Here is a 23015-nt window from a genome sequence, read left to right as displayed (position 1 = left end):
CTCTCTCTATTTAACATAGAGAGAGGCCCTAATCGAATTATGAGTTCTGAGGTTTTCTTTGCAGCCGTCTCTCTCTCTCTTCTCTCTCTTTCTCTCTTCTCTCTCTCTCTCTTCTCTCTCTCTCTTCTCTATTTCTAGGGTTCAGCCCATCTTCTACATGGTATCAGAGCTGTACCGATCGTGGGAGCGTGATCGAGCGTGATCGTGGGAGCGTGATCGAGTCTGATCAAGGCTCGATCGAGTCTGATCAAGGCTCGATCGTGGAGGCCATCAGATCGTGGAGGCCACCAGATCTGTCAACAGATCTAATGAGTAAAAGGAAAAATACCTAATCAGGTCAGCGTTAAATTTTTTTTTTCTGGATCTGTTGACAGATCTGATCACGCAGTTGGTCGTGGATGCTTGCTGTGAGTTCGCAGCTTCTTGTCGTGGATGCTTGCTGTGAGTTCGCAGCTTCTTGTTTTTATCATTTCATGACTGCCTACTGTCTCGGTTTCGTGGCTACCTGTTGGGAGTCTGATTACTGTTGGTGATTTTACATATGGTTGGGGGGGCCTGTTTTGTGTATCTTGATACCGTGGTTGTGTGGAGTTTGATTGGTGCTGGTACTCTTTGCACTGAAAATGTTTTGAGTATCGTGGCTGTGTGGAGTTTGATTGGTGCTGGTACTCTTTGCACTGAAAATGTTTTGTGTATCTTGATATCGTGGCTGTGTGGAGTTTGATTGGTGATATCGTGGCTGTGTGGAGTTTGATTGGTGCTGGTACTTCCTGCTTATTTTTTTTCTCCAGCAATCCAACTCTTAGTGGTGTTGCTCGGGAAAAATTAATGACGTATTGTCAATCTGTATATGTCTGGGGAGCTGCCCCTGTTATGGAAAGTTTTTTCTGCATATGCAGAAGTCGTGTTAGCTATGAATCACTGAAGTGCTGAATTTTTTGTCTGCTTGTGGGCTGCTGCTCACTACTGTAGTGGGTTTTTTTTATTTGTTGTTCGTAAGTGAACAACTGCTGGTTGGAATATCAGTTGGCGTGTGGGTGTAACACGCGGGGGTTTTTTTTTGGATAGTGTGGAGACTGTCCAGTTTTTTTTTTGCAGTATGGCTGAAACTTCGAAAGGTGATTCAAAATTGGAACATATGGGAGAATATAAGGCATTTGCCAATCCCTTTTCGTACGGCTCGTTTGTGAGGTTAAATGAAACCAACTATGCCAGGTGGTCCAGAACATTTATGATGTCGGTATTTGGACATCGTAGAAAACATATCTTGTTGGAAGATGGACCCACTGAAAAGGTGGGAAAATATGTTACTTGGGATGAAGATAATGACATAGTCATGTCATGGATTATGAATAGTGTCGAACCCCATATTGCAGATGGTTTAATTTATTATAATACCGCCAAACAGATGTGGGACAATCTTCGAGATACATACTCACAAGAAACTAATGTGAGTCGTATCCTACAAGTCGAACAGGAAATATACAATTTACAGCAGGGAGATCAAACCTTGGCCCAGTACTATGCCTCCGTAAAAGCTGCTTTTGAAAGACTTAATGCTCACAGACCTATCTGTTGTTCGAAACAAAAGGATCATCAAGAACAAACTATGGTTGCTAGGTTTCTTACAGGTTTATCTTCAGAATTTTCTGTTGCAAAAGTCCAAATGTTGACTGGGTCGGATGTGCCTACTCTTGCTGAGGCATATAACCGTCTAAGCAGACTTGCTATATCTCTTCCACATTCTCAGCCTGTGACTCAGTCTTCTGCCTTAGTTGTCTCATCTGGTTATGGACGTGGAAATCTTCAGAACATCAGAGGACGAGGTCGCGGCCGAGGTGTGAGAGGCAGAGGAAAGCTTCAATGTACATTCTGTGGAAAATCTGGACATTTAGAAGATCGTTGCTGGGATAAGCATGGCCGACCAACCTCATCTTCATCAAAGTCATATACTCCTAGGGCTAATACTACTTCTCTCGAGGCAACAAAGGCACAAGACAATATTTCTGCAAGTGACAGTAGTATAACCCTCAGTCGTGCTGAATATGATGAGCTGATAGCTCTTCGTCCTTTGAGCTCTACCTCTCCTGTTGCTGGTGTTGCCTATTCAACCGGAAATCTTCTTCATCCGACTGACAGTAAGTGGATTATTGATTCTGGTGCATCCAGGCATTTGTGTGGAAATTCACTTGTTTTTTCAGATCTGAAGGATATTAAGGCTCAGCTTGGAGTCTCATTAGCCGATGGGAGTACCTCCCCGGTTGTTGGTCAGGGAAATATTTCTATATCCTCCTCATTACAGTTGAAAAATGCTCTTCATGCCCCAAAATTTCCTCAGAGTTTACTTTCTGTGAGTTGTCTTGTAAAAGAAAAAAACTGTAGAGTAATATTTGATCCAATGGGTTGTCATGTTCAGGATTTACTGACGGGGAAGAAGATTGGTGGCGGCTATGAAGAAAATGGAATCTACTACTTACATCATCCAATGGGTACTGTGCATGCAGCAGTGGACCATTCATTTAGTCCTGTTCAGTGGCATCGTCGTCTTGGTCATCCTTCATTGTCAAAGCTTCGTTCGGTCTTTCCTCAGATTCCCTCCACCACATCATTTCAGTGTGAAGCATGTCAGCTGGGCAAGCATCATCGAAGTTCATTCCCTTCGAGTCAGAGTCAGACTAGTAATAAAGTCTTTGAACTTCTTCATGCAGATGTATGGGGTCCTAGTAAGATTCCTACTAGGACTCAATGTCGATACTATCTAGTTATTGTTGATGATTTCTCTAAGATGGGTGTTTTTAATAAAGGAACGATCTGATGTTCCAAATATTATCAAATCTTTAATTCTTGAAATAAAGACTCAGTTTGAATCGAGTGTCAAGATTGTTCGCACTGATAATGCTCTCGAGTTTAAATCAAAAAATCTGTTACAATTTTACCATGATAGTGGCATCCAACCCCAAACTTCTTGTGCCTATTCATCTCAACAAAATGGGGTGGATGAGCGAAAACATCGTCACCTACTTGATATTGCCAGGACCATTATGATCCAATCAAATGTTCCTGCGTTATACTGGGGAGATGCAATTACAACTGCTTGCTATCTGATCAACCGCATGCCTTCCTCTTCCGTGGGTGATCAAATTCCAATTCATATCCTAAAACCCAATACCCCTCTTTTCTCCCTCTCTCCCAAAGTGTTTGGATGTGTTTGCTTTGTACACAAACTTGGTCCTGACCGTGATAAATTAGCTGCTCAAGCTACAAAGTGCATATTTATAGGTTATCCCAAAAATCAAAAGGGATATCGATGTTATGATCCTACTTCTCGCCGAGAGTATGTCAGTGCGGATGTGTCTTTCTTGGAATCCACTCCATATTACTCTAATACTGGTTCCCCGCTGCAGGTTGATCCAGCTAAGTCTTGCCCATTACCTATACCCCCTTTTCCCTTGGAATCCGTGCCCTCATTCCCGAACCACACTTCATCTTCTTCCAGATTTCATAATCCTCCATTGGTATATGTGCGTAGAGATCCACCTTCTCAAGTGCCTCCATCTTCTTCCCCTGAGGTAAGTTCTACTAACAATAATGATCTTCATGATGATGATAACAGGCCGATTGCTCTACGAAAGGGGACACGACAATGTACTTTATATCCCATGTCTCGTTTTGTCTCTGAAGCCCGAATTGGAAATCAGATGAAATCTTTTATTTCAGCTTTATCTGCTGAAGTTATTCCTCGGAACTATCAGCAGGCCGAGATTCATACTCACTGGAAGAGGGCTATGCAAGAAGAAATGGATGCATTACTATCTCAGCATACTTACCATCGATGGGCCGTAGATCCAAACCGTGGCGAGATCGCGGGTCATGGATCCAGTTGATCCATGCCCCGCACCACGCCGTGCGTTAAGTAAAATTAAAAAAAAAAAAATCTTCAAATTTTGGGTTAAAATTTCGGGGCGTTACATTTATTTTCTAGTCACTCATCTATATCTTCAACTTTTGATATTCATAGTGTTGTTTCCATGCATCTTCCTCAGTAATTTGCATACTTTTTCTTTTTAATCATGTTTTTGTTTTTGGCTTGGAATATAAATCATCTAATATAGTATATAGTATTCTCAAGCAACCAGGTTACTCTTTCTATATTTCCCATCTTTAAAGCCAGGTGGTTGTTCTACATAAACTTCTTCATTGATGTATCCATTCAAAAATGCACTCTTAATATCAATTTGGTATAACTTAAAACTCATGTAGCTAGCTATAATGCCCCAAAGTTTCAAACTTGCGAAACTTTAAAAAAACAGGTAAGAGACTAGAAGAAAATCTCTTTCCTTTCAGAGTTTGTTTATGAAATCAGCTGAAGATAATTCTTTTGTTGAATTTAAAAAGGCAAGCTGACAATTTTGGGTACGTTAGCTAAAAGAACAAAAAATCACTACACATGATACTTGAAAAACACTTGGAAAAGCCACTTTCATTTAAGAAGTTCCCAAATAGTACAAAATTTGGATATCCAAAGGATTATCCGTTACAAAACCTAAAAACATCCAGGACGCGAGCTAAGAGCAGTAAGAGGAAATCTTGAAGCTATCTTGCCATCGCCCGTGGTGTACGTAATCATCACCTGTACCCATAGAATGAGTTAGTTTCGCGAAAAGCTAGCAGGTGCACAAGAGAGACTACAAGAAACTGAATTAAGAGCATTTAATTTAGCCTGTTAAGCAGTTTAAAGCAGAGTTACCGGAAGCGCCTAGGTAAAAGGGGAAGCGCGCTTCGGAAGCGCGAAACGTTGCGCTTTCGAAGCGTGAGGGGAAGCGCCCCCTTTTTTTGGGAAGTGCGCTTCCCTTTTATGGGAAGTGTGTTTTTCTTTTATGGGAAACGCGCTTCCCTTTTATGGGAAGCGCGCTTCCCCCACGCTTCCCCCATGCTTCCTCCTCGCTTCCCCATTTTTTCTATTTTTTTGCTTCCCCCTCGCTTCCGGTTCGCTTCCTAGGTCGCTTCCGGTTCGCTTCCGAGACGGTTCAGAATTTTCTTCTAAGTAGTCCCAGGCTTCCCTGCTTCCTAAATTTTTGAAAGTGCCTCGCTTCCCTCTCCCGCTTTTCGTATCGCTTCCCGCTCCCGCTTCCTCGACTGGTAACTCTGGTTTAAAGCAGATATGCAGTTAAACATGTAAGTCGTTCAAAACATGTAAGCAGTTCAAAGCAGGTAAGCAGTTCAAAGCAGGAAAGCAGTGCAATTGTCAAAACGCAACATGCCGATTCATTTGATCGTAAGCTATTAACTACCACACAACAAGCAAGTCTCATGACCCATCAACCAGTGTGAACAGACTTTATGTTTTGATATTACTGACCTACGGGTGCGCGTAGACAAATCGTAGAAACAACTGAGACTAGTTCAGGCGTCTGTTATTCTATGTATTTTCAATAACCCGAATAGCTAGTTGAGTCCTCTCCTAAGGGGGCGACTTTAGCCGAGAGCGGATTCTTTCTGTAAGGGGTAGGGGCTCCTTCATGGAAAGGAGAGGACATGTGATGTTCGGGGCTGGTTACTGGGCTAACCGTCTACCCCTACTCACCTTTACAGATGATCAGGGTTTTCCACTACTGGCTGCCTACCAGATACCTTTGGCCACAACGTGGGCTGAAGTTTATGCCAGAGAATGTGAATTCGCGCCTTCGCATGTTCTGGTTCACCAACAGGCACCACAAGAGTCATCAGGAAAACATATTCTCCCTGATGTAACAGAAAAGTGTGTATTCTGCGGGAACTCAAGGCACACCATGGATGCCTATCTCCTCAAGGCAGAGTACGATGGCGAGATCGCAATATCGCCTGCAGGCGAGCAGTCACCACCTTCAGTAGGCCTAGCGGGCAGTGTATCACCTGTATATACGCCTGCAACTGACTCGTCATGTTATAGTTCCGGCTCACCAGAATATACACCGGCGACGCCCCTCTACGGGCATGAGGCCTCCTACGAGGAGTCACCTCCCCACACCCTTAAGCGCAGATTCAGGCGCACGGGCAATAAAAGAGAATATCTCATACAGTACTCTACCCATCCCTGAGGGGAGGTAGTATCTGCGAAGTTTTGATGGAGTCTGCGAACTCCTTTATCTTTGCTGAATAAAACATTTTTGCTTATGTACTAGCATTGTTGGATTTTGTACGAACGACTTTCTTAATAAAGACTTGTGTTTTTCTTGTGTTCCTACTTATGTTTTTCTTGTGTTCCTTCGGCATAGTGACCTTTAAACTTGGTTACTTTTCAAGGATGACGAGAAACTCGAGTAACAACACGGCTAATGAATGGTGCGAGCAGAGGGGATTCGTGATGGATTTTCTTAACACCCTGGCGGAGGCGATTCGGAGCCAGGTTCGCCCACAGCGAGACCAGACTCCCCTTACTGAGAGGACACCGACTGCTACTTATGAAAACTTCCTGAAGCTCAATCCTCCAACCTTCACGGGCAAGGTTGATCCAGACATGGCGAAAAGTTGGGGCAAGGAGGTAGTGTAATAACCTCAATTTTGTAATTTATTTATTTAAATTCATTTGAAAATAACGAGTACTTTTCTAAACTTGGGCCTCGGATCCATTATCGGATCCAGAAATGAATGCCTAAATAACCCACCATGGGGTATTAAAACTATACTTATAATAGTTAAATAAATAATTAATAGTATAAAAAAAGAAAAGAAAAAAAGAAAAGAAAAACCAAGTATTTAAGGTTGGATCCGTGTTTGGATCCAAATGGATCCATCATGTGGATCTAAGATCCATAAAATGGTCTTTATATCCATATCCATAATAAAACTAATAATATAATAAGAAGAAGAATATATAAATAAAATTTAAATTTTTATTTATTTATTTATCCGAGGATCCACAGTTGGATCCATTCGGATCCAACTGATCGATCCATATAGTTGGGGGTCGGGTTACGGGCCTTGGGTCCGGACCCGAGCCGCGCCCCTGTAAGTTTTTAAAAAGGCAAGGGGCAACCCGATAAGGGTTGCCCCGATAAAACCCTAGCAAATCAGGAAAGAGGGGGGTTTACACAGGCGTAACCGAAACCCCACCCATCTCGGCAAGAAGGGGGGGGGGGGTTCGGCAATAAATGGGAGGTGGAAGAGGGGGGTCTCACCCTCTTCCCTCATCTCCCTCGTTTCTCCTTTCCCTCATCTCTCTCTCTCCCTCTATCCCTCTCTCTGTCGAGTTCGGTGTGCCGGAAGAAGTAGGGGTCGCCGGCGAGCTGCGGCAACTAGCAGCCATCGCCGACCTCCAACGATCTCCCCGTCACGGCAGCAACAAGGAGCAGCCCCAACCGACCGTGCCTCCAGCCTCCGATCGTCGGAAAGATCGCCGAAAAACCAGCGAAAAAGGTACAGGCTCTTTCTCTTTTGAAATCGGGTGAGAAAATGGGTATGAACTGGATTTCAATGTAATCTTTTGGGGGAAAAAAAAACCATCTTGAAATTCCTGTTTTTTTTCTCTTTTGGGCTTTAAGTGGGTCGAATCACAGGGGGGGTTAAATGGTGAGTTTTTTTCCATGCTCATATCTTCACATTGTTCCTTGAGGGGGGATTTGGGTTCAGTAAGCTAGGGGAATTTCAGCTCGTACGGGTTTTTCTTTCTTTTGATTCAAATGTTGAATAGTGCCTAAATCTGATTTATATGATATGTTAGAAGGAAACAACGAATTTGATTTAGGTTTCCCAAAATCAACCTATGTAATATTGATATATGCGGGACATGTGTATTTCAGATTTTAAACTCCTTTTCTCCTGGCAAAAGCATGCTTAATCTGATGCAAATATGTATTTGATTCAAGAACTGCGTTTCTCATTTGTGTACGCTAGAAATTGTTGTAAGATGAGTCTTATTATATATTTATATTATTTTCATAATGGGCATGTTGTATGATTTTTCTCATGAGATTCTATAGGCAAAGGACTTAGTCTAGTGTTTGTGAATCTACAAGAATCATTCTCCTTTTGCTGAGATCTATTTTGATTAGGATGTAAACTGGGCATACACATATGTTGGGCCACATTATTGTTCTTGAACTTGTTTTGTACATTAATATTAAAGGCTAAGTTGCATTATTTCCCTAGACATATAGCATTTTTTTTTCTGTATGGTTCATACTTATTCGTTGTTAACTTAAATCCCTTCCTTGAACATCATAGGATGGATGCTGGTCAGGCTGAACCAGACCCATCTTCGTACCAGCTGGACACCTGGCAGCCCAGCCGAGTGGGTCGGTTGGGGCATGCCAGGCCTTGTCAGGCCTAGTCCAGCCCGGTTGGACTGGTGTAAGCTGGGCAGCATTCTGCCAGGCCTTGGCAGGATGCTCACTGGCCCAGCTGGGCGTGTATGGTGACTGCCAAGCTCAGCCGACCGAGTCAGCTGGGCTGGAGCCGAGTCCCAGCCGACTGTTTGTCAGCTGGGTGCTGGAGCAATCTCCCTTTTAAAAAAAAAACATATATATATATATATATATATATACATATATATATATATACATATATATATATATACATATATATATATATATATATAATATATGCAGTTTGGTATTGGATAGACCCAAATTCTCTGTTTATGAAAAATGAATTGGTTAGGCTATGCCTGCAAATATTTCAGATTATGTTAAGTGTATTGGGCTTAATCATATGCATACAAAAGGGGTGCTTTTCCTTATGTGAATGAACTTGTTGTGTGATACTTATTCAAAATTGTTGTTGCAAGCAGGCTTACTTGTGCAGGTACATATACGAAATTTAGGTGCTTTTGCAAGATCAAAATAGCATGAGTGTTCGTACATTTTAACTGAAATAATTCATTAATGAAATCATGCATTTGGTAGGAATTGTGCAATGAATGAAAGTATGCATTGCATTGTTGGTGTGGAAACTCGTGCTCATGTATTAAAATATTATTGATTTTGGTCGCAGAAGAATGTGCATTGAAAAGTGTGTGATAAGAATGCATAAGTGACATACTTTTGATGATTTTTGCTTATGAAGGCATTGATGGTCAATTGGATCATAAGGGGCTGGGTGAGCCTCGAGAACCAGTCGTTCTCTGTTTTAGTTATTTTGATGCATTGCAACAAATCAATTGTGAGATTGATGTTTTACCGCACTGTTCTAGGTTGTCACGGGCTGTGGTCCCGTGAAAAGCTTAGCATGCTGATGTGCAAGATTATGTTATTAATTCTGCATGTAAATTCGCAAATGTAAAAGAAATGAATTAATAACCAGATAAAAGAAAATAAAGAACAATGTAATTCACTTTCTCCTTGATGTCCGTGCTTTAGCGTGGGAATCTTGGATATTGCGGTTTAGGGGAAACCGTGAGGATACAAAAACTCCGTGTGCGTTTTATTGCCCCTGAACCCGATATTGAGGTTCTTCTCCTGGCCACGGTTTTAGCGAGAATCCGCCACTTTACCCGGGAGTGGTGTGTTAGTCACAGCTGTGAGTTTGTTTTGGTATACCAAGAAAGTGGCGCCAGTGGATGTTGTTTTCCATGGTGTCCCCGACTTTGGATGCTGTTTTCCAAGGTTCCGATGGATGGTGCTGTTTCCTGATATCGGTCGAGGGCTAAGTTTGGAACTCGGTAATGAAATACAAATTGTGTGTGAAGCTACCCCGGGAACCCTACTTGACCTCGGGGATTGTACCCGTTTGGTGTATCCGCGGGCAATGATAAATTAAAAAGAGGAACTTAAGGATTGGGTGCATTTAATAGGACATGTATATGGAAAGAGGAAAACTTAAATGAAAGATAATAAATGGTTCATGCATTGTACATAAATCATGCATATTCTTGCTATGCATTAGTTCATGCATGTTTACCTGTTCACTTGGTTGGTTATGTTGATCATTGTATGATGTTGAGCTCTTTTGCATTTAATTGCCTTATTGATTAAGTTGTGATCAATGTTACATATTTCGTGTTCTCTCCTGTTAAATGTTTAATTATGCATGAATGGTTAATTGACTTAGGAATTGAGTATAATCGTATTCCTCAAAATATTACATGGATCTTATTTATGCTCTTTTTCTTATTTGATTCATTAGGGAAACCTGTACGCAGAATTCTTTGGATTTCTGACCCTCTTATTTTATTGGTTTTTCCCAGGCACAGGTGATCAGTGAAGTCGACTTGCATCTGAGGGATACGAGGGTCACATTTGTTTCAGACGGCTTCACTTACGGACAGAGTGGCTCTACCTGTGTTTTCTTTTAGTTCTTCTAATTTCCTGCAATTTGATATTTCACCTTTGACATTGAACATATTACTCTTATTGATTCATTAATAAAAGAGTTCAGTGGATTGGTTATGATTGATAAATGTAAGTTGCTTTGTGGTGTGTGGTTATCCAACTGAAATTGGAACTGTAGGGACCCCAGGTCTCTGGGAAGTTTTCCGCGACTCTTAAAAAAAAAATATATTCCGCATTTTTCAAAGGTAGGAGTTGGGGTCGTTACAGGTAGAGCGAGTGTTTCAAGTTCTGTTTGTACCTGACGATAGGAAGACCATGTTTAGGTCCTTCCGACTGAAGGACGATGCAGGCGAATGGTGGGACACGATTCGGGACGTGCAATTCCCGGATGCCGAGGTGATTCCTTGGGAGTCCTTCAAGAGGGCCTTCCTAGGAAACTTTTTCCCTCATACGAGGGAAAAGAAGGTGGAATTCCTGGAGCTATGTTAGGGCAGTTCGAGTTTGGGTGAGTACATCGCCAAATTTCAGTGGTTGGAGCGATATTGTCTCAACCTGTTTGGGGATGACCGCGAGTGGGCTGGGAACTATGTCACAGGGATTCGGCCAGACATGTGCCGCACCCGCGTCGACGCGACGCGACGCGGGTGCGGCTCCGGGTGCTGCACCCGGTGCGGTCAACCCGACCCTTGGTGCGGTCAACGCACCCAGGGTGATTTTGGTCTATTTTTTTATTTTTTTTTAAATTTTGCCCTGTGAAATGGGCTGCGAAATTTAATTTTTTTTCTTAACGGAACCAATGCGCGTCACGTAAGACGACTCTTCATCAAGCTTCTCAATCGAATGCAGATACGTCAACATAAATCTGACACCCTAATAAGTGCGTGGGAAACCCCAAGGAGTTTTATAATAATGGTTTCCGCAGAGGTGTGGGCCCCCAGTCACATGGGCAACTAAAAGCCCCTTCAAAATAGCGATCATGTTCACGTGACCATTTAATCGAGGGCCTTCCGTGAAGGGCTCTATGTTGGCGAGGAGGAGGTGGGACGGATGAGGGATTTGACTTGAACGGTCCGAGACCCAAGGGCACATTCATGATTGACGGGCATCCCAAGCACATTGTAAGGTCGCTTTCGCCTCCACAACTTGATGCAAACTGTCGTAAAAACATGCAAAACAGCCCTTAGCCCTCTCCTGTAGTTATAGAAAGACCAACATTAACCTTTTATGTATAAAGTATTACAAGGAAAAAGAATATAATAATAGTAGTAAGGTAAAGCAATAGGGGTGGGGAGGAGATTGCATCAGTAAAGTATTCTTCGACAAAGAATTTTTGTTTGGTGGGGGAATGTGGGAAGAGTGCGGGTGCCCTATGAAATGGACCCGCGCCGGGGCAACCCCCAGACCGCCTTGATATATATATATATATATATATATATATATATATATATATATATATATATATATATATATATATATATATATATATATATATATATATATATATATATATTACATTTTTGCCCCTGCCGCACCCCCGCACCCGGGTTTTTTGGAAGTGCCGAATCCCCGCACCCGCACCCGCACCCATATGACATAGACTGGGAAGTTTATTCTTGGATTAAAGGATGGACTCAGGCACCGGGTCCTCGCAGCTTTTTCTGCAGCTGTAGCAGCAACCACCCTACTGAAAGAGGATTGAGAGCGTTCGAAGAGCGCTCAGGCGAAGAAGCCACCTGCGACAGGTGGTAATCAGAAGAGGGCCCACTCCGGTGACCAAGTGCAGCGGCCACCCTTACCTGTGAAGACCGAAGGAGGAAAGAAGCAATTTCCTCCAGCGAAGCGCCAACGACAGCAGGGCCACCCATCGCCCAAACAGCCTTCTAGAAATAGCTGCCCCAAGTGTGAGAGCCCCCATGGAGGGCAGCCCTGTCCGCGGGAGACTGGTGGATGTCTATATTGTGGCAAGATGGGCCACTACATCCACGACTGCCGCAAGAAAGCAACTGACGACGTACCCCAGCCCCCTCGACCACCACCACAGCAGCAGCAGGCGCAGTCAAACGGTGTCATGAAGGCGCCAGGTCGAGTTTATGCTGCCACGGTCGAGCAATTGACAAAAGGAGATCTCGTACAAGGTACCATTCTAGTGGCTGGTCAAGCAACTTTTGCACTTTTTGATTGTGGTACCACGCACTCGTTTATTTCGATGAAGTTTGTAGAATAATTGCATATAATTGTAAAACCCCTTCATAATGCTTTGGATGTGTATAACCCGATTGGGAAAAACACGGTTTGCGCCACTTTTTTACCAGATTTGGACGTGGTTGTGACAGATCGGCACCTGCCTGCTTGTGCCATCTTGCTTGATATGATGGAATTTGATGTCATCCTAAGCATGGATTGACTGCATAAGTATAATGCCAAAGTCTTTTGTTGAGATGGCAAGATTGTGTTGTCCCCTCTATGTCTCCCAAGAGTGGAATTTAGGATTCTTGGACCTGTTCAAGTTAGTCGGATGATCTTGACGCTGAAGGCGCAAAACTTCATACAGAAGGGATGCACTGCCTTTTTGGTTAGTGTCATCCAATCGGATCTGACGCCTATTCCCATCAGTGAACTGGATGTGGTTCCCGACTATCCTGACGTGTTTTCTAAGGAGCTACTAGGACTTTCGCTGCCTTGTGAGGTAGAACTCAACATTGAATTGCTATCGGGTACAACGCCGATCTCCAAAGCGCCATACAAAATGACGTCAACCGAGCTCGAGGAGCTCAAAAAGTAGTTGTAGGAGCTGATGGATCAGAGGTTCATTCTCCCTAGTGTCTCCCTGGAGAGCTCTTGTACTATTCGTGAAGAACGACAGGTCCTTGCGATTGTGCATCGACTATCAAATGCTCAACCAGGCCACGATAAAGAACAAGTACCCGTTGCCGCGCATCGAGGATCTGTTCGATCAGTTACAGAAGGCCAAAGTTTTCTCAAAGATCGACCTTAGGTCTGGGTACCATCAACTCAGAATTAGGGGAGATGATATTCCTAAGATGGCCTTTCGGACCAAATACGAGCATTATGAGTTCACAGTTATGCCTTTCGGGACTCACAAATGCCCCAGCAGCTTTCATGAACTTAATGAATAGGGTGTTCAAGCCATTTTTGGATACCTTTGTGATCGTGTTAATCGACGACGTCCTGGTGTATTCAGAAAGCCAGGAGCAGCATCGAGAACACCTAATCATTCTGTTGGAGACCCTGCGAAAAGAACGCTTGTATGCCATGTTCTCCAAATATGAATACTAGTTCGAAGAAGTTATGTTTTTGGGACACGTTATTTCTAAGGAAGGAGTGTCAGTGGACCCTGCAAAGGTGAAGGTCGTGCTCAGTTGGCAGCAACCGAAGAACGCACATGATATTAGGAGTTTTCTCAGATTAGCTGGATACTAAAGAAGATTTATCCAGGATTTTTCTAAGTTTGTGTTACCTTTGACGAAGTTGCTGAAGAAAGAAGCCAAATTTGTTTAGGACGAGAAGTGTGAGGCTAGTTTCCAGTTACTGAAGGAGCAACTTACCACTACTCCGATTTTGGCCTTACCTTCTAGTAAAAGCGGATTCGTGATCAATATCGATGCCTCTGGGTTAGGCTTAGGGGCCATGCTGATGCAGAATGGGAAAGTGATCGTTTAAGCCTCGCGACAACTTAAAATTCATGAAAAGAACTATCCGACTCATGATTTGGAGTTAGCTACGGTTGTATTCGCATTGAGGATATGGCGACACTACTTGTATGGAGAGCAGTTCGAGGCATTCATCGATCATAAGAGCCTCAAGTATTTATTTTCGCTGAAAGAATTGAACATGAGATAACGACGTTGGCTCGAATTCCTTAAGGATTACAATTTCACCCTCTCCTACCACCTAGGAAGGGCGAATGTTGTGGCGGACGCCCTCAGCCGCAAGGCACCCGAAGTTTCGATTAATGCTTTATTTGCTGAATGGAAGTTGGTCGAAGACCTAGCCTCTTGGGAACCCTTCGCGATCACGCAAGGTTCAATCGGTTTATCCAATCTGGTAGCTCAACCTGAGCTACTGGCTAGGATCAGCAGTGGACAGAAGATGGATGCACGCTACGAGAAGCTGAAGGCTCAAGCGCTGTTGGCCGATACACCTTTTCGTCTGAAGGAGAATGAAAGTATATGGCTGAAGGAGCGCCTTTGGGTTCCTGATGACCCGGTCTTGAGGGACAAAATTCTTGCGGAAGCCCACAAGTCCAGGTATACTATTCATCCTAGTAGCACGAAGATATTCAAGGACTTACAATGGAGTTATTGGTAGAGCGAGACGTGGCTGAGTACGTCTTGAAATGTTTGATGTGCCAGCAGATCAAGATCGAGCACCAGAGACTCGGTGGAGTCATGCAGCAGATGGAGATCCCACTATGGAAGTGGGAGGATATCACCATGGACTTTATAGTCGGTCTATCGAGGACATAGAGGAAGCATGACACAATTTGGGTGATCGTCGATGGACTCACCAAATCTGCTCACTTTCTGCCTATCCGTCTCAGCCAGTCACTGGACAGTCTGGCAGATCTCTATATTAGAGAGATTGTGAGACTGCATGGTGTTCTGGTATCGATTATCTCCGATCGTGATCCGAGATTCACTTTGAGGTTTTGGGGGCAGCTTTGGCTAGCTTTGGGTACAAAGCTGAAGTTTAGTACTGCATTTCACCCTCAGACTAACGGCAGTCTGAGCGTAAGATTTAGACCTTGGAAGACATTATTCGAGCCTGTATGATGGACTGGAAGGGGGAATGGGATTCTCACATCAGTCTCGCGGAGTTTGCATATAACAATAATTACCACTCTAGCATCAAGATGACTTCATACAAAGCTTTGTACGGGAGGCCTTGCCAATCACCTGTCTACTGGGACGAGGTCGGTGAATGAAGGCTGGAGGTACCTATAGTTCTGCAACACTAAACTCAGTAGGTGCAAATGATTCGGGAATGACTCTGTACCGCTCAGAGTCGGCAGAAGAGCTACGTAGATAGACGCCGCCGAGAGCTTACCTTCGTGATTGGTGATATGGTTTTCGTTAAGGTATCCTCGACGAAGAGTGTATTTCGGTTTGGGAAAAGGAGAAGCTAAGTCCTAGATACGTTGGACCGTTCGAGATCTTGGAACGAATTGGAGAAGCAGCTTATCGTGTGGCGTTACCTCCTCAGTACGCTCAAATGCATAATGTTTTTCACGTGTCTATGCTGAGGAAGTACGTTCACGATCCGTCACACATCATTCACTACGATGATGTCGACATTCGAGGAGACTTGACATTCGAAGAAAGACCTGTGGAGATCGTTGATCGTCGCGACCAAGTGCTGAGATCAAATACCATTTCTTTTGGGAATCCTGCACGCAAACGAGGCAACAATAAAAATGAAAATCGGCTAAAAAAAAAAAATAATAAGCAACTGAAATTGAATATGATGCCCATATGTATCTCAGCCCCCTAAGCATGAAAAACGATCCTGATCTGCTGGACATGAATTTCTAGGCAAGAGATCACGCAAAATTTCAAGGAGACGCTAATTAGGGTCACTCGGTTGAGGCAAAAACACCCAATTCATAGAGAACACTTATGCCTTCGCAGAAGAAAGAAAAATAGGAAAAGAAACTAATACGAAAAAAGGAATCGGCTAATGAACGATGACAGACACATTTGGGCTAAACCCATACAATGCCTAAAGGTAAGTTTCCTAAGAACAAGGTTACATCAAACTCTCCTCATTGCCAAAATAATTTGATGCACTAAAAGAAATCAACTAAAACAAAAAAAATAGATCAAAGCATATCAAACGACCCCAATAAACAAGACTTTTGATTTGCTCAAAACATACGGAAATCTCTTTTAAAAAAATACGATTCTGCTCCCAGTTTGGTACATAGTGCAGAGCACCAAACACTCCTCAAATTTCAGTTCATCAATCAGAGAAAAACTCGGCAAACCCCAAATGAACCTTCCAACAGAAAAAAAATCCAAATCACTAATCAGATACAAATCAGACTACCATTCTACCAATTTTTTTCCATAGCACAGCAACAACGAACATCCCACGACAATAAAAGCTTTCCCCAATCGAAATAAGGGAACAAGACATGGCTCGTTATCTCACTTAAGGTAGAAAAAGGGGAGGTAACAAACCTCGGTGAATGGCGTTGGCTGGTCGTAATGAGGTCGATCTCCGATGGAGAGAAAAGAAGGGCGGCGACTGGTGCCCGTGTGGCTCCCAGCGTGTAAGGTGGATGACAGACGATGGTCGGCGCTGGAACACGGTCTCACCACCACCGACGACCCAACAGGAAGTTGCAGAGAGGTGGAGGGGATGAGAGGTAACAGCTCAGGGGGTCGTGCTCGAACCAGGAGGAAAAATAGGTGAATCCAGGCGACGATGCAAAGATGGTGGTCGGCCTCCGGTAAACTCCAGAAGAAGAAGAAGAAGAAGGGAAGGGGAAAGGAGAGAGAAGGCGCCACGACGACGACAAAGGGTTGGCTGTTGGCCGGCGCACCGGTGGGGAAGAGAAGGTGAGGAGAGGGGTCAACGACGGTTTTGGAAAAAATGGAGAAGAGGAATTGAGAGAAGGGGTTTAGGGTTTGTTTACCGTGTGAAGGGTTATAACGAAAATGGAAATGAGGCTTTGTGTTAGGGCATTTACGGGGGTGAAACATGGGCCCGGATCGGACCCGATTCGGGCCCAACCCGAGGAACAAAAGAAAACAAGAAAAACACAAAAAATCGTTTGTAAATTAAACTAGAAATTTTCATAATGAAATGGGTCAAGTAAAATACAATAACACTATAATTAATTTAATTGGAGGCTAATAATCCTATTTTAGACAATTTTTTTTGTTTTAAAGATAATACTCTATTAAATTAAAATATTTGTGAAACTAATTTTATTACTAAAATACCCTTTTTACGAAATCATTCCGAGAACCATCAAAATATGCCTTGTTACGTTTGAAACACTTCAAAAACGCTTAAATGAGTTTGTGACTCTTTAAAACGATTAAATTTCATGATAATTGAATATTTTAATAATATTTTATTTACAACAATGATTGAAATGACCATTTTACCCTTCTTTGTCAGAAAGATATAATTAAGTGTATAAAACACACAAAATTGACAATAAAAGATAAAAACATATTTTTAACTCGAAATAAAGAAATTTCTTTATTTATTTTCTCTTAAAATTTTACAGGTTTTACACAAGTGATGCTGTCAATGTATTATGAAATCTTAAGATATCTGATTCTTTATCCAACGAGTTGATCATGCATACCATACTTGATTTCCTGTTTTAGTCTAAGTTGCATGCACAAATTCAATTATGTGCTTACTATGTTTCAAATCTAATCATGCCTTTAGAAATTTGATTATGGTAGTTGTGACTTTGCATACATGAGGTTGGTTTTATGTATGAGACTTGCTTCTTTAAATTTGAGTAAATTGCTTTGTTAAATGGATTAGAAATCAGATTTAAAAGGTTGTTTGAAAAACTGAAATTTTACTTATGCTGTCTTAAAAATGTAATTTCTTTTGGAACTATGAAATCTGGTTGGTCATAGTTATTAAATTGAATATGAACCTAATGAGTGCTGAAATTGGTCAGTCTAAAAAAGTTTGGATTCTAGGCCAATATGATAAATCTGATTGTGCTTTATAAAGTTTGCATTCATTCACTAGCCGTAAATATGCTTTAGTGTCATGTCTTGTGCACTGTGAATGCTAAATTTTATTCGTTTGTGGATGATTGTTGTTACTGTAAGATTTGCAATGCTATTTAATTTATATTAAATTATGTAGTGGTTATATAACAGGACCACTGTTGGGCCTTTGGAGGCCAAGAGCATGCGTTGTTCATGCAGTAGTAAATTGTGAAGCATTGCAAAACTATTTTGGTGTTGCTTTTGAATTAATTATATTGTTGGATTTGACAAGACAAGGGCTCAAATATGTTATTGCATGATGATTTGCATAACTGTTATTGTGTAAAAAACTTTTAATTAATTAAGAATGGTAAAAGAGACCAAACAGTGTAATAAATTTTCTTCCTTGGTATCCCTTTGAAAGGGTGAAAACCTCAGATGACGGTCATGGGAGACCGTGAGGATACTAAACGTCATGTGCATTATTTTTTTCAAGAACCCGATGTATGGTTCGTGTTCCTAGCTACGGTTGTAGAAAACTCCTGCCCTTTTGATTAGGGGTGGTATTGTTAGACTCAACTATAATTATTTGTAACCGAGAAAGTAATGTCAATGAATGTTAATTTTCTTGTCATTTCGGCATTAGGTGATGATTCCTAATATTCCAATTGATGATGATGATTATTGACGTCGGTCGAAGAATAAGTGTAGAGAACCTAGTAAATAAAATACAAATTGTGTTAGGATACAACTGAGAATTGCCTTGAACCTTGAGAATTTGGCCCGTTTTGAGTATTTGCGGGTTTTATATAAGAGAGAACTAAATTGTGTGCATTAAGTACAGACATACCTGCAAAAACAATATTGATAATTAAAGTTAAAAAGTCATTTATGCATGTTGCATTGATTCATGCATTCTTAAATGTTTAATTTAGCATAAGATGTTGAATTTAACTGCTTATATTGAAAGTCTGTTATGAATATGTAATGTTTGTTGAGCTCTCTTAAATTTATATTTGATTTGATTTATACTAATATCCTTATTATTGGATTTCGAGAGGGTCTCGTACGAGAACTTTGATCTTTTTCAGATACTGAGGCACAGTGATGGCGACACCAGTTTGCTGGAGGGAGCGAGAGTTATGATATGGTGACCCGAATTCTTACTGTGATAGGGAGTTTTTGTTTTGGAAAAATATGTGAACCTTAAATGGGGACTATTCAATTAAAATAAATTCAATTTCAGTTCATGGTTTGATTTATTCAATGTCTGAAATGATTGTTGGGTTGTGTATATTAAATCTGTAATGTGCCTCAGGTCTCTGGGATATTTTTCGCAATGTTTCAAAATTATTTATTTATAAAAAAAAAATTCTGCAAAATTTTTGAGGGTCAGTTGGGGTCGTTACGCGGATCCCATAAATGTCATTCTAAAACTATGCTTATGGTGAAACAACTCGTAAATAGTCTTCTACACTATGAGATACTTCCAGATGCTATATGGTTTCTGTTTATATCTTTTTTTTCTACATGATTTCTTAAAATGGTAGCTTAATCATGTGTAAGTTTTCTACATCATGTATATGGTTTAGAAGGCTTAATCCTTATCTTCATTTCACATTTGGCCATGAATTTCTCCCCTTGCAGCAATCGTGCTTGTGATTTTAGATCTAAAGTGTAAGACAGCCTAATGAATCCTGTTATCTATCTGTCGTGAATCTTGAGTTCATTTTATTTGTAAGTAAATTGATTTTTCCATTCATAGAAAATCTTGATTTTCATCACAAAACGTACTTGTAGTGTGTTTATTGGTTTTATAAGTAGTTGTTTCTACTCTATTAAAGCTCTTTTGTGTGCGTGTGTCTGGTATGAAATACTTTACACTCTCTCTCTCTCTCATGTTCTGGTAATTGCGTCCTTTACCATGCAACCAATGAAAATTTAGATGTTCACGGTTCTTTTTTGTTTCTGTTGGGCAATTGGTTGATGTGTAGAAATTTGTGCTCCTTTCTGTTATTGATTTGCATTATTTGGTTTATGTGCAGCTTCCAATTTGAGACAGAGACAGAAGGGGGAAAGCTCCGCAGGGATGTGCTAGCAGAAGGGGGTGTAGGTGGAAGCTTGGCTCCTAGGGGAATTGCATCACTTTTATCTGGACAAGAAGAGATGTTTGCATTCCGACGAGCGGTAAGCTAGTGTCTTTCCTGCACATGCTTGTTTTTTCTGAGCTTACTGAAACGTACCGTTTTACATTTGAGGTAGTATTTCCATTTTCTATTTCATTTGCTCTCATGATGGGTAAATTTTCAAACTTTTAATCTGACATTATATCATTCACCTCAAATTTGCAGATGCTACCATTTTGTTCTTTGTTTGCTTTTTCCAAATTGGGTAGGAAGTATGCATTTTTATTGGGTAGAAGGCATTATGTAAGTGGAATGGAATCTGATGACCACATTTGAATGCAGATATCACGGTTGGTAGAGATGCAGACACCTGTATACATCCAAGGAGTTAGACACCATCCATATTTCTCGCTCAATCCTCGAGTGCTCTTTCCATATTAATTTTTCATTCAATATTCAAATCAATAGTTTGTACCTAAGTTAACCATCCCTTGTTACTGTTGGGTTATCGTTTATGATAAAGTTTATTTGTAATTTTCCATGATGATTTGTTCTCTCTCTCTCTCTCTCATGTTGTGCAAAACTAAATAAGAAACTTCTTGTTTTCAAGGGCTCCGCTTATCTGGAAGGAGCGATTTGTGAATGTAAGCAAGTTTATGGGATATTTGACCTGAATCTTAACCGTTTACATGCCTATTCTCGATGGACGTGCCTTTTATTAGAACGAGACTTCTTTCTACCCCATGAAACAAAGGGGCCTATCCCACACAATAAGTTCGCTCCTCAACCACAAACTCAGATCATGGAAATCATCCTCGGCCACAAACTTTGTTTTTCTTCTCATCAGCTGCCGTAGTTCTCATGAAATTGATGTGCTATCAAGAAAGTCCCCTCCTTTAGGCTCATCATTCCATTCAACTTACCCTTTAATAATTGGTAAGACACTCGTTAGAAGATTGCCATTGGCCTATAAGAAAAAAAAAAAGATTACAACCTCGTGAAGATCCAATATCATTACATATGATCCCAAAGTTTCTCTTCATTGGAGCACAGATCTTACTTTCACTTCATCTTGGATAAGATAATTGCACTACCTTAGTGGATGCATTTATGTAAGGGTTTAAAGCAATTTCTGAATTTAATTCCTCGTGTGGAAGTTCACACGAGTAGGACACGTGGCAGATACAACGTATCACTTTACGTGCTCCTTATGTCACGACCTTTTGGTGCGTGCTAGATCCTATTTTTCTTGTGAGTTCGTATCAATGTTGATTGCCTCTAATCACGTAATCACTTGTCATAACCTTTTCTTGTGATAATGATTAGGGCTGCTAACGGGTCCCGTATTAGACTTGTCAAAGTGAATACAAGGCAGGTTCGACTCTCACCGGTGTGCGGGTGCCTTTAACTAGTGGGTTTCATAAGAGCTTGGGTGTCGGTGACCCCACCCGGGGTTTACCTCACAGGGGAGGTGGGCCCATTAAGTGACCTGCTTCTCTGCGAGGGTTCCTCGTCATGAGAAAAAAAAACAGTTGGGTTTGAGTTATTTTAGTTTGAAAAAAATGAACACTCAAACCTGACCCACATAATGTAGTGTATTTAGAATATATTTATTTTACAGAAACAATATATAAAGGGGTTGAATATCCAGTAAAATTATAGTCTGAACTCAATCTACATTTTACTCGGGTTGTGTTCAGGTTGATCCAAAAAACGTTTTGGTCGACATTTTTTACACATACACCCGAATATCTGGGTTCAAGTAAGATTCCATAGCCCCAAAGGGGTTTGGCCTAGTGGGATGAGGCCTAGGCCGCTAGGCAGGTAGTCTAGGTTCAAATCTCATGGGCATCACTCCTTGCCCAAGCCGAACCATGGTGACCTTGAAGGCAAGGGTAAGCCCACAAAGTTTTACACTGCCAGGACAACGACCGTGAGTAAGGCAGACAGCCAACGTGGCTAGGTCTCTGATTTTGGGGGTGGTTTCTCTGTGTAAATATAAAAAAAAATAAGATTGTGTATCGGAGACAAACCTGAGCCATTGAGCGCTGTTGTATGGTTGGATTTACCAAAATAATCAAACGTGGGTTAATATTGTCTACAATTGTACAATCGACCTAGCATGGCCTTTTTTTGGGGTAAATTTAACCACATATGTGTGATCTACACGCTCTGCAGGTTTTTCTGCGATGCAAAAAGTGATGGCTGTGAACGGAGTAATATTTGCCACCCTCGTGGGTAAGGAATCCCTTGGTGAAAAAATGTAATCTTTTTATTTTATTTTTATTTAATTTTTTAAACATCTGATTCTCCAGATGTGATCTACATGTTTAGTAGAAACTGAGCTTTGAATAATGCTTTTCTGACATATATGTTAGAGTTTACAAGGTTGAAAAAACAATGGCTTACAATGTGCTAAGTTTTCAAACCTAAAATAAAACAGATTTTTTATATAGAAAACTATGATCCGAGGATAGATTCCACCTATTTTGGCCATACATCTATGATGTCAGATTTGGTCAAATAAATCTCCCCCAATGGGTTCCAAATAGAGGGTTTCTTACCCACGAGGGTTGTAAATTCTATCCTGGTATAAATATACCAAAAATTTGTTGGCTAAAAAACACATCTTTAAATTTGAAAAAAAAAAAACACGAACCATGAAATCCACCATTTCATGAGGTTAAATTGTGTTAAAATGAATCCCATCGAAGGTTCCAACTAGCTTGTTAATACAATGAAATTGTAGCAAGTATATATCCACTAAACCTGCACATCAGGTTGCTTTCATTTCATTCCATTTCTTGCTGGGTTTTTTCATGAAGGATATGGAAACCACCCTTGGGATCAGAGACCTAGTCACGCTGGATAAACCTGCCATACTTACAGTCGCTTTCACGACGGTGTAAACTCATAGCGCACACCTTGCCTCC

The 23015-nt window shown here is 41.3% G+C and overlaps 1 protein-coding gene across 4 annotated transcripts in view; it reads left to right on the top strand.

The window, feature by feature from the left end:
• LOC149815139 (AFG1-like ATPase family protein) overlaps positions 1-20623 on the top strand; it is a 167761-nt gene extending 147138 nt beyond the window's left edge. For 2 of the 4 annotated variants that reach the window (XM_089988374.1, XM_089988373.1), the window contains exons 13-14: positions 20002-20143; positions 20425-20623. In XM_089988374.1, the coding sequence (XP_089844500.1) occupies positions 20002-20143; positions 20425-20523 (241 nt within the window). In that variant the 3' untranslated portion in view covers positions 20524-20623. Of the gene's footprint in view, positions 1-20001; positions 20215-20307; positions 20348-20424 lie in introns of all 4 variants that reach the window. The other 2 variants (XR_016427823.1, XR_016427822.1) reach the window with 2 other exon arrangements.
• Positions 20624-23015: the final 2392 nt, after the last annotated feature.

This window comes from Nuphar pumila, chromosome 15, assembly GCF_984573655.1.
Source record: "Nuphar pumila chromosome 15, dmNupPumi1.hap1.1, whole genome shotgun sequence".
Lineage (NCBI taxonomy): Eukaryota > Viridiplantae > Streptophyta > Magnoliopsida > Nymphaeales > Nymphaeaceae > Nuphar > Nuphar pumila.
This window is presented reverse-complemented; position numbering and strand designations above follow the sequence as displayed.